The sequence below is a fragment of the Poecilia reticulata genome, chromosome 21 (assembly GCF_904066995.2).
Source record: "Poecilia reticulata chromosome 21, P_reticulata-male-v2, whole genome shotgun sequence".
NCBI classification, from domain to species: domain Eukaryota; kingdom Metazoa; phylum Chordata; class Actinopteri; order Cyprinodontiformes; family Poeciliidae; genus Poecilia; species Poecilia reticulata.
Window position 1 is genome coordinate 8,174,977 of NC_088850.1, and position 12,701 is coordinate 8,187,677.

Here is a 12,701-nt window from a genome sequence, read left to right on the forward strand (position 1 = left end):
ATAATTTTTTTAAACTGTGCATTGACAGCTCAGCCATTAAAAAACAAGGCCAGCTTGATTCCTTTCCACACATTCAGTGAGCAAGAAGAATTTCGACAAAACTGGAAACTTGTCCAACTGGTTTAAAAATCCCTAGATGCACATAACTCAAACTATGCGAATGTACATTTTTTTGTTTAGCACTCAAATTGGATTTCTTTTCATGTAGCAGATGACTAAGATCAATTCCTGATTAATTTAGGTTGCTCTTTGTGACGGTGGCCTTACAAAAGCCTTAGAGGACAGATTTCTTGAAATCGTGAAATACAGTCAAACCACAACAGTCTTTTTATTGCTCCTAAAGCAGATAAAATATTTTAAAATGCACAGAAATAGCCTTTAAAGCCGCACCCGTCTGAAACAAAACGTTCACTACCATATACAGCAGTGGAAAATTACAGATTTCATCTGTTTTGACTTTTGTTTGTATAACTGAAATGTTTTAGAGAATCAAACACATTTTAAAATCAGAAGACAAGCAAGAATGTTCTGAGTACATAAAAAAAAAGTTGTGAAACTATGATTTTGCCATCAAAGAGAAAGAAAATGTATCCAAACCAACTTCTCCATATGTGAAAACTATTAACCAGTCTTGTTAAATCATGAATTAACTTGTAATTAACCACAATTTTGGACTGGTTTCATTTCACAATCCACACCCCGGCCCAATATCTGGGCGGAGAAACAAAGTCGCTGGCATCTATCGGTCTGGAAAAGGTTAGAAACTGATTTCTAAAGCTGAGGGACTCCAGTGAACCACAGTGAGAGCCATTATCTACAAATGGAGAAAACAGAACCAAGTATAACAAAAGAACCAAGGATAACATCTAAAGCACTGCATGCCTCACTCGTCTCGGTTACAACCCAACAATACAACAAAAAAACTGGACAGAAATGAAGCACAGTTGCAAGAAGAAAACCACAGCTGACCAATAAGAAAACAAAAGCTTGTCTCATAATTACCAAAAACATTACGATGATTCCTACAGCCTAGTCAAAGTCTGGATTTTAAATACAACTGAGATGCAGTGGGGTGATCTTAAATAGGTCGCTCATGCTTGAAACCCTCTAATGTGGCGAAATTATACAAAATTTCTTCGCGGTGGTGCAAAGACTTGCGGGGAATTAGCGCAGACGCTTGATGAAAGTCATCTTGTTTGTAATATACTTGGTGGAATGAAAAGGGTTTCTTACATTTCATTTTTCTTCTGTCCACAAGGCTAACGTATAAGGAGTTATACCTCCTATTTGTAAATGTTCCACTTCTATTAGCTGCTTCAGTGCTTGGGATTGTTTTTTCAGTGTCTGAGCCAAATGAACAACAGTTTGTGCATCATTACCTTTACTTTGTTCTAAACAGGATTAGGACATTTTAGGAGGAAAAGGATTGGCTGGTTTGACTGGACTGCCAGTCAGAATATTCTGACAGGGTCGTCAGAATAACATTTTTTTTTACAGCTACATTACTGTGGAGCAGCTAAGTCAAAAGAAATACAGATAATCTAGAAAAGAAATTCATGCCTAAATTATGTTTTTCAAAAAACTAATTTGGGGGGGGACAAATTATTCCATAGGGCCCTTAAAATATCCAATGTTCAGCTTCCAGTCACTGCTCTTTATTTTTTACACAAGCACAACAAGGCGAAAAAGAATTGTTTTGGTGAGAGAAACTGGATATTTAAATCAAAGTAGCAATGCTGCTCAGACCAGACAGAAAAGAATGACGATCAGCTGCATTGTGCTTGAATTTGATTATTTTTCCAGTCATTTCCAGTAAATTAAAGGTTGACTGGGCTCAGCAGGGAGGGCTTTTAAATCCCTAGGTAGGGTGCCGTTCCATTTGGTCTCCAATCTACTGCTTTCAAACAACCTCTCTCTGTCTACATAATACCACTCGTCAGTGACTTTTTTTTTACATCATTTTCAACTTTCAGAAACGAAAATGAATGTAACTATCTTCAGATGCAAGCCTTGAGACAACTGAAAGAGGAAAGTGGAGAAGATGATGATGTATGACCTCTCACCTCTCCTCCAGAGCAGGTGCTGAAGATGAAAAGATTACTTCGGGAATCTCCGGATTAATTTAAAACAGCTGTATAATTCATGGTGGCCAATGAAGAGTCAGAGTTCTTGGTTTGGTTGTCCCTGCAGTCAAAGCGAGAGTTCAAAGTGACTGGTCCACCAGGGGCTGAAGTCAGAGGGCAATGTGTCTGTGGTTTCTCTTCCATCTGACCTTTATTGTTTTTTGGTAACTCATTTGAATTATTGAAAAGAGCACTGGAAATGCTGTGACGATGATGCAGCGTTACATTAAACCTTCTGAAACAAGAGGAGCCGGGGGGGAATTCCCCGCTAGCATCTTCAGATTAATGAACAAGGGGGAAACGTTTTCTCACACTTCAGAGTCAAACCCGGTCTTCAGTTTGATTTTCGGTGAATCATAAGAATGGATTGGTTAATGCATCCGTGCAACATGCAAAGAGCACTTCAGACGTATTTCGAAAACAACTCTGGTTGGCGTCGCTCCGAATGAGAAAGAGTGGAATGAGTACAAAAAAAAATATTGCCATGTGGAAAAATGATTAAATCACTAATTTAAAGTGTCCTGAAGTCAAAATACAAATGAAGTGAAGTGTTTAATGAAAGTGTTGGGTCACCAATAGATGAATTGTACCTTTGATTATGGGTTTAAGCTAGCAGTTCTTCATCTGGTTGGGACTACAGTGATGCTTGTTGGGAGATAAAGTCACCAACTAATCATAAAGTTAAAGCTGACCAATCTGAGGGGCTTTGCATTGATTTGGTGTGACCATCCAACCCCTGCAAACTAAACTCCCACCACATCACGACAGCGCATAGAGACTTTTACAGTGCCAAACATCGCCCTTTTCTTGTCACACAAGTCATCTGTGTGAAGGGGAAATCGTCTCAAAATGTTAGTTTGCACGTGTTCAGTGATATCTCAAGTTTTTAACAGTCTCAACCAGGTTTTCCTCCTGCTGTGCTTGGAGAAAAGTATGATCCTGCCACCACCATGCTTTACTATAGATCTGGTGTGTTCAGACAAGAAGTTGAAATTTAGTCTCATGTGTCTAACCATTTTTGTCTTTGGGGAATAAAAATCAACAGTGGTTGTCGGCCAAAAAAAAACAAAATTTTTTTAAACTAAAATGTATGTAAGAAAAACACATTGTATCCTCTTTATCTAAAAAACAAAGACTGGAAAAGGAGAAAACTTGGAAAATCTCAAAATTTCCACGGTTTTTCTATCAAAGTTTCAACTTTTTAAGCTCAGAAATGTCCTAGATTTTTTTCCTAGAAAATTTCTGATAGCAATCTCAAAATTTCTGAGTTTTTTTCTAGAATATGTACTTGTTTTTTCTCCCATCAACAATGGCAAAACTACACCATCACAGACTTCTGACGGTAATTGTTGGTTTCATTAGAACGGCGAGGAAAGTAAAAATGTACCCCAAATGTTTTCTGATATCCATTTGTAAAAAAACTTCACAGTTACAATCTGTAACATAAAAAAATCCAATGAAACACATTCAAGTGTTTGGTTGTAAAGTGACAAAAGGGATCCGAATACTTTTGCGAGGCACTGTATCGGTAAGCGGTGTGTTCCCTTTAAAAAAAAAAAAAAAAAACTCTTCACCAGATAATGTCACGTTAATTTAACAGGTTTTATTATTAATCCATTTACCAAAGAAAAGTAGTAGAATGATAAAAACGAAGTACCAGTAACATTGCATTTCCCTTGTGTGCATTCTGACCTGAAAACTACAGTAAGCTCACAGCTTTGTGACAGTGTTCATCCAAACATTCACGTAAAAACAAACCAGTCTGTCCTTTAGAAAAGAAAAAGAAAACAGACAAGCTCATTGTAAAGAAAATAAAGGACATATTTACAAGTTTTTTTTGTTTTGTTTTCTTGACCAGATGTTTTAAACTTAAAACCAATCTAAAATTAAAAATGCAATCGGTGCTATGATGTCTAATTAAAATTCCGTACTTTTTACAGTCCATTTGCCATTTCCCCCAAAATATGATAACGGAAGCTGCTGAAATATTTGACAAGTTAACAGAAATGCATCTAATGCGTTTACAAAACTGTGATTTCAGTTTTAAAATATAAAATTCTACATAAAGTCACAGACGTTTATTCTCAGCATGAAACTGTTTATATGGTATTTCTGTAGCCCAGAGATAAATAAAGCATCTTTAAGAAAAAGTTGACCAATTTATTGTTTTCTTTTGGATAGCGTTGTATGCTGAGGCATACAGTTACCTTAAATTGGCTGCAAAAGCCACATATGGTGGTTAAAAGTAAAAAAACAAACACATAATTCAAGAGGGACAAAGCTCCAGAGGCTGTTTGGAGTTTAAAATGTAAGACAATCATATAGGCACTCGAAGCCTCTGACCATTTATGCTATGTTGGCCCCTTAGGGGCATCTGTGACAGTCAAAACTCCCTTTTTTTGTACCAATATCAACAAAAGCAAAACAAACCATCCAAAGTAAAAGCATTAAAAGAACTAGGAAACAAAATGCAAAACAAACAAAAAGACAAACAGCACCACAGAAAACGTGGTCGTACTTCGTAGTTTGGCGCACGTCCGGAGCGCTACACCTTCTGCGGCAGTGACGACTGCCGGCCCGACTTCATGCGGCTGCGAGCGTAAACCCGCAGGAAAAGCGCGACGAAAACCACGGCGACGCCGAAGCCCCCGACGACGGTGACGGAGTGGCCGTACAGGAAACAGGAGAGAAGGATGGCGAAGGCCTGACGCAGCGTCATGATGATGGTGAAGACGGCAGCGCCGAACTGGCTGATAGTATAGAAGATGAAGAGCTGTCCGCACGCCGAGCACACGGACAGCAGCACGGCGTGGAACGTAAACTCCGAGTGGCGCGTCATGAAGGCCAGCGACTCGAAGAAGGCACCCTGCTCCAGCAGCGAGCCGACGGTGAAGAGGCAGGAGAACAGGTTGACCCCGAACATCATCTGCACGGACGACATCTTGTACTTGAACAGATTGTCCTGCCAGTTGGACGTGAAGCTGTCGAAGACGATGTAGCCAACGAGGATGACGACGCCGCTGAACGTGGTGACGGTGGACGGGTGCTTGCTCGTCGTGCTGGACAGCAGGAACATGCTGACGCCGACTGAGATCAGCACGGCGGTAAAGTACTCCCAGTACTCGTAGCTCTTACGAGAAATGAGCTTCCCCATGAGCATGACGGGAATGACCTTGGAGGCCTTGGCCAGGACTTGCGTGGGGAAGCTGATGAACTTCAGGGCCTCGTACTGACACCAGCTGCTCAGGATGTTGGAGAGCGAAGCGAAAGAGTACTTGTACATGGGCGCGCCGTGGCGAGGCTGCTTGAACAACATGCACCAGAGTCCAGACACGGTGAGCGCCAGGATGCGGTTCATGAAGACTAAAAACTGGGAATCCTTGAACTTCTCGCCGTCGTGGTCTGGAGCTACGGCTCCATAGGAGCGAGTCATCACTCTCTCCTGGAGGACTCCCCACGTCAGATAAGAGGCCTAAGAGGAAGATGGCAAACTTTAGCTCATCAGACCTAGACCCAAATGTTAATTAGAAAACGAATGGATAAGTGTGGCGAATTTGAAGCTTGGTCTAATAAAACTTGAATGTATATTTAGTCTGAGAAGTGCTCTGATTGTTTGGACAATTTAGTTTTAGTGGTTAAGAATAATTTTTCACAAAGTGCAGCTTAGAATTAAGTCTGCGAATCCATTTCTTGCCCGTAAACTGAGCGAGAGGAAATATGACGTAGTTTCATTGTTAGCTTCATGTTTACAGTGACTGTTGGTTCTGGGAGGATCCCCTACCTGAAGTCCGGCTGCGCAAAACATTAACTTCAAAGCCTGTTTGACTGATGAACCTGAATCAGGCTCGTTCCTGCTGGAGACGGGCACATCGTCCAACAGGCTGCTCTTGTCCTCGCCGCCAAACACGCAGGTCTTTATGAGCGGATAGCAAAGCCCACTACCTGAGCGTTAAGGGAGAGAAAAAAAAACAAAGACATATTTCAAGGGAGGAATTAGGTGAGAAACAGTCCGTTCAGAGAAAGTAAACGTCTCAAACCTCTGTCCAGGTAATTAGAGCGTTTGAAGTAGCTAATGAGGAAATATCCCGGGATGATGATGGTGGCGTATCCCAGCATGTTGACAAGGAAACGGAAGAACCAGACATCGTGCCAGCTGTTCAGCAACGAGGAATCTTCTGCAATTACTGCACAGGGGAACAACAGGTACACGAGTGCAGGCCAAACCCTAAAAGGGGGTGAAGGAAAGTGTCATGTTTTAACAGAAGAATATGTTATCCCAAACATCAACTGTGCAACTGACCATTTGTAAAATATATGTCAGATTTTAAAATGAACATGTAAGCAATCCGTTTGTTTCATTCCCTGGGAGAACAAGTTGCAGTTTACCAGCTCATCTTACCAAATGTCAAGCACAGCGGTGGCAATATTATGCTGTGGGGCTATTTCAAATACTGAGATACTGCTGGATTGTACAAATCAACACCTAACTAGGTGTCCTAATCGACAGTGATCACAAACAGGTATCAGATGGACAAAGATGGCTGACATTAAGCTTCTGGAATGACAGCAAGTTAAAGTGCTGAACATATCTAGTCTACGAATGAAAACCAGGATCCTGTAAGGAAAGGAAGTAATTTAAAACTATTGAAAAATTCTGCCAAGAAATTTAAACTAAATTAAATTAAGTACATGCCTTTGTTGTGTGTATTTAAACTTTCCTCACTGATAACTGCAGACTACAAAGAGCCAATAATCATAGAAATAACCACCTCGACATTTAACAAGTCAATGAGAAAAGCATTCACAGTGTTGGTGGAAAAGCAGAACTAATTTTAGATGCACTGTAACAGGAAGCAGCACTGAGCTCTAGGAAATGCTACGTCTTCACCTCAACTTCAACCTCTGGATTTGTTGTTGACGCAACTCGCTGCGTCAAAAACCTCCTTCTGTGTACGCTGCAATTCACAGCTGCGGTGGAATGAGGTAAAACCACACTTGACGTGTGTGTGTGTGTGTGTGTGTGTGTGTGTGTAGGCCGACTACGCTGTAGTCTGTTTTGATCAGAATATCATTGAGCTGTAAAGCTAGTCACGAGAGAAAACAGCTCCGTCCTGCATAAAGGTGGATCCTCTCGCTGCTGAGTGTAGAGTATCCTCTTCAGAAAGAGGCGGGCCCTCGCCTCCCAGGGGCCTGACCTGAACACAGGATCTCTTTGTGCGCTGTGCTCTGGTCAACCAACAGCCCACTGCACCAGGACCCAGCCTCTGAACAAGAAGTCCATTACATGGAGGAATGCAGCTCACAAGCTGCTGCACTCCAGAGAAAACGCAGCCGAATTTCACCTGAGAGGAGAAGGAGCGTTAAATGTGCCCTGTGAGGGACGCACGACAGGAGACGCGCAACGAAATACGAGATGCGAGACGCAACTGATTTCTTGGCTCCCGAGGGAGATGAATTAAAGGGATTTTCTGTGAAATCAAGAGAGTTTCACACATTTAGAGCAACATCTAAAATTCTTTTCTTATTTATTTCAGTGTAAATCATTATTTCATTAATATAAAACTTTCGGAAAATATGTTCAAGGCAAATGATTGGAGCTCTTTTGACTACATCTGTTTGTATTTTTCATCTATTTGCCTGTTGTAAAATTAAATTACCCCCATTTTAGGCGTTTACTTGAGATCTGCATGGCTGCAGAAAAACATCTGAGCCGAATGTGGGAACACTAGATGGATCACAGAAAAATTTGGCACCAAAAAAACACATAGAAGCTGTTTGCGAAGAGAAGCCGAGCAGACTGCAATGACCGGATTTTCTTATTGAAGATTTGCAGCAATTTATTTAGGTCAAGTTGTGCTAAAACTCATATAGTCTGACTGATGTATTTAATAAGGAAGTAGTTGACGTTCGATGTTGAACTGCTGCCCAATATAGAAATCGGAAAAGATTACTTGGGATCAGTATTTGATAGGATATTATAGTAGAACTTACTAACTTCTTTTGTTGTTTATACTTAATACTTCAGAGAGCTGCGATAATATAACTCACAATGACTGGTTGGAAAATTGTGTAGCAGTAAAGCACACAAGATGTCACAAAATTCAGGTTAGTCATTGCAATTTTCAGCAAGATTTTCACAATTACATAATGTGCAGCCTGTATGATGCCTTGAAATGTTGGATTTTATCTAAACGTTATAGTTCCCATAAAAATATAACATGGACAAATACCTAATAGGACCCCTTGCAACTCAAATACTTCAGAATTTTTGTCGCAATCTATTAAAATTGCTAAATGATGCATAACTTAAGGTAAAGTTAATTGAGCAGCTCAATTATTGGGCCTCTTGTGATGTCATCGACCCAAACAGACGAATAACAGATTTTGCATGTTTCTGCTTGGAAAAAGTTAACATTTTGCAAAACTCTGCAGTGGAAAGCCATACTTAATTGCTTAGCTGTGAATGTATTGTCAGTGTACACTTGTTAGTGAGAAAAACAAAAAGCTGAATAATATCTTTAACGCGTTTTTTTTTCTTCACGTTTTTCATTTGCAAGTGCAAGCTTTTCAATGTGTGTAAATGATTTCCCGCATATTTGGAGGCTCCGACATTCACCCATTACCTCGAACATCATAAATACAGTAATTTATGATAAAATATTTAACCGCAAATATGCACAGCATCGTTAAACAGCGTACATGTTACGACGCTTCCTTATTTATTCATATTTGTTTTTGAAAAACACATCCTTAACTTGAGACAGCTCAACTTATCCACACCTAAAACACACCTCCGCAGGTCCTGCACGTCTGAAATAATAAAAAGAGGTTACCTCCACGAGAAAGAAGGCATTTTCCCCCCCACTCTGAGTGGCCCCACACCCGGCAGCAGCTCTCAAACGTCTTCGCGGTGACGCAGCATGAAGCCGCTCCGGTCGGATAGGAGGAGATGTTTTAAAATGTTGGGATCTGTGTCTCTGCTCCCTAAATATCCGCCTTTAACCCAGTTTTTTCCACTTATCATCTGAAGATGATGTGTACACTTCAACAGGAAAGCCTCCCTTCTTTTTTTTTTTTTTTTTAATGAACACCAGTAGGATGCCGGAGGTTGAAAACGTACCCATCCCGCCGACACTGCATCCTGTTGGCCGGGAGAAGGTACTACAAGCCAAACTCACGTTTTCGACAGAAAAACTGTAAATGTAAGGAGTACAAGAAAGTTAAAACTTCAATGCATGTATAATTCATTAAATACTTGTATTTATTTAAATACTTGTAAATACTACATATATATATATATATATATATATATATATATATATATATATATATATATATATATATATATATATATATATATATATATATATATATATATATATATATATATATATATATATATATATATATATATATATATATATATATATATATATAAAGAAAATAATAGCCTAAATGAATTCATTTAGGCTATTATTTTCTTAATATTTTTATGTACACTTTTGTAATTTTAGGTTTTTGGTCCATTTACTGTAGCTGTAGCGTCCCAGTTGAAAAGATGGGTCTCTCTAAATAACTGATGGTTCCCGGGACGCTTCTTTATTCAGCAGCCTTTGTAAGAGCTACAAACATACAAATAAAAAATACCATTAGTAACTCTTAGTGGCTCTAACCTTTTACCTTAACCTATAAACCTTACTTTATGTAATATCATTAAATTTACAATACATGTATTTAATTAACTGCAACATTTCAATATTACAAATGAACTAAAAACGTATTCCAACTGTTTCAACTGTTCGACAGTTAATCAAATATTAACACCATTTCATGTCGAAACATAAACATCACGCTCAATAAATACAATTCACTCATCAAAACACCCTCCTTGTTCCCTCATCAACCAACGCTAGCTAATTGATTGTCTGGACCTTAATTGCTCACTCTCTGCACTATGTCCAAAACAGCCAGCCGTCAGTTACCGTCAGAAGTTTGTGTAGATCGCCTAGCAACCTTGTCCCCCCAAAAGCCCCCTCAAATCAAAACATAGGTCAAAAGGCAACAAACAACTCCCGGCCAAATGAGGAAACAACACCACCAAAACAAAACAAAACAAAACAAAACAAAAAAACCCCAAATATATATAGATGTATTAATAAAGTCATTTACAAGTACTCCTGGAGCTAACTGTTAAAATTAGACATTTTAGTGTTGGTTACTGGAAAGTTCAGAGTATGTAGGTACTCCTCTCACTCAATACTTTTTTAGAAATGTATTTTGGTGAAATTATAGTCGCCAAGTTATTGAGGGGATAACTGTAAGCTTTTCATGTCTAGTAATGTAAATTCTTATTCTCTGTGAAATAGCCCAAGTTCAATAAGATTGAATGGATACTAAGGGATAGATAGACAATGATTTTGAAGTCTCGCCACACTTTTACTGCAAAATTTTAAAATGTCAAGATGCTTTGGTTTAAACTGCTCCATCGTAGCCGCGGTTGTGTGCTTGATGTTGTTGTCATACAGGAAGATGAACTTGTGCCCCAGTTTCAAGTCTATGCAGCCTCTAGCAGGTTTTAAAGTACCACCAATGCTCCATTCATCTTATTTTTAGATTTTGTTTACCTTTGTTTTGTTTAGCACACTGGTTTGACATTTATTCCATTTCTTTATCCACAAGTTACAGAAGCACTCTGTAATGTCATCAAATCAAACCTTTCAGACGAATTTAACACGATAATACATCACCTTTGTTTATTTTACATATTCTGTTTATTCATGAGTGAAGAGATATATAAGATCTTCATATCTTATTTGTCTTCACGCACTGTCTTCCTGTCTGAGCGAGACTTTTCTGTTATGCTCAGCAGGGGTTTTACACCTCCTAAGGTTAGAGCTTCATGTACGACTGCATACACCTCAGTAGGGCTCGCAGCTGAACATTTTCCATGGAGCAAATTAAAAGAGAATATTGAGGGTGGTGCGCAGAAGGTAGCGAGGTCAAACAGTAGGAGGAGATAAAGAAGGGTAGGTAGGATTACTCAACCGTGACCTAGTGAAGTGGCAGATTTTTCCACTGCAAATCAGAAAGCCTCACTGAGCTAACCTAGAATATCACATACAAAGAGCCAGACTCATGGGTTTTGTACCACAGTTTGCAGAAAACTCATACTTTGGCATTCCTGCCAGTCAAAAGTTATTTCGCACAGTAAAACTGATCCCTTGGTTTTTTTCTAACAAACGGTGACATCAGCAGTAACGTACAAGATTTCAGGTTTAAGGTCCCTTCCAAAAAGTATTCACAGCCCTTTATATCTTTCACATTTTTGCGCAACTTTAATGGGAAACTGTAAATCCTTCTCTCCTTCATCTCTTTATACTGAAAAATTGTGCACTATTTTGTGTTGGCATATCACCAAAAAATACATTAAAATTTAAGACTGAAATGTAAAAAACTGTGAAAAAGATCAAAAGGTGTGAATAATTTTTTTTTAAATCTGTAATTTCCCCTTAGTTGAATTCTCCGCATATTTTAATGTGGCTTTATTTTATCTATAATATCTTTAGAGCTATGAGAGTTCTGCACAATATAACTATTAGCTCCAGCAGCATGCAGTACAGCATTAAATTATGTGTGGCTTGTTCGCAGAAACAAATTACACACTAAATTCATTATTTGTGGAGATTTTTAGTGCAAATATTTGAGAACTGGTCAAACATCCTCTCACGTCAGTAGCTGTATATGAACTGAAGCGTTTGGTGCAGTTAGTGAAATATTTTCTAACAAAATTCCTGAACTTCTGAGTAAAGCTAGATTTTTTTTTTTTTTGCTATGCTTTCTATAGAAAACCGCACAATGCTTAGAGCCTCTTCCCTGCAGGTCTTTACCAGAATGACCAACAGAGACACAAAACACAAATAGCTTTAGAGTTTCCCAGGTCACAGTTGAATAGGGAAGTAGGTACAGTTGCATAACACCGTGTTCCAGCTGTTTACACAAGTATTATCATTTTTGCACTGCTCTGAATTTACCAGAATTTCTGCACACGAGCCTGCTTACAACACAAATTACCTGGGAATCATCACATGCAAGAGTCTTTGTATCAAAAAGCCCTCCACGTGAACCAGTTTTGCTGCCAGCGTGTTTACAAATGAGATCCAGTGGGGTGGAATTTCCAACCGCCCTGTGTTCATTGTATTGTAAATGCAATAAGGAAGAAGAAACTTACAGTAAAACAAAAGTTACACCTAGCAGGGGCAGGTGACAGGAAACGAAAAAAAGAACTTTGTCATGAGGGTAAACCGTGCAAACTGAGTACAATCATAAAAGTTGACCTAAAGTATGTACATGTTTTGTATAACTAAAAGTGAGCTTTGGTCTTTAAATCATCTCCACTGTTTTTCACACAGGCTCTTGCGTGCATGCCTGAATTGGTTTTAAGGATACTTGAGCAAACCTGGACTTTCCACCGCAGAGCAGCTAATTCAGGTTAGGGTGTGCACCAACAAAAGCGGTGCCAAAACACATTAATGAGAACCAAAACTTCCTTTTCCCAGAAAAAGAACACACACGTGCAAA

The 12,701-nt window shown here is 39.1% G+C and overlaps 1 protein-coding gene across 3 annotated transcripts; it reads right to left on the minus strand.

Annotated features, from left to right (window-relative positions):
- Window positions 1-3,706: 3,706 nt before the first annotated feature.
- slc35b2 (solute carrier family 35 member B2) lies at window positions 3,707-10,160 on the minus strand. 3 transcript variants are annotated; one of them, XM_081602487.1, is made up of 6 exons: window positions 10,055-10,160; window positions 9,655-9,745; window positions 9,244-9,317; window positions 6,161-6,348; window positions 5,905-6,065; window positions 3,707-5,595 (listed from the first exon to the last, which is right to left on the minus strand). In XM_081602487.1, the coding sequence occupies exons 3-6, from the start codon at window positions 9,261-9,263 to the stop codon at window positions 4,669-4,671; spliced, it is 1,296 nt and encodes a 431-aa protein (XP_081458613.1). In that variant the 5' UTR covers window positions 9,264-9,317; window positions 9,655-9,745; window positions 10,055-10,160; the 3' UTR covers window positions 3,707-4,668. The 3 variants fall into 3 exon arrangements, with proteins under 3 accessions (XP_081458613.1, XP_081458615.1, XP_008395711.1); XM_081602489.1 differs by having other exon boundaries at window positions 10,068-10,153; XM_008397489.2 differs by lacking the exons at window positions 9,244-9,317; window positions 9,655-9,745; window positions 10,055-10,160 and adding an exon at window positions 8,957-9,210.
- Window positions 10,161-12,701: the final 2,541 nt, after the last annotated feature.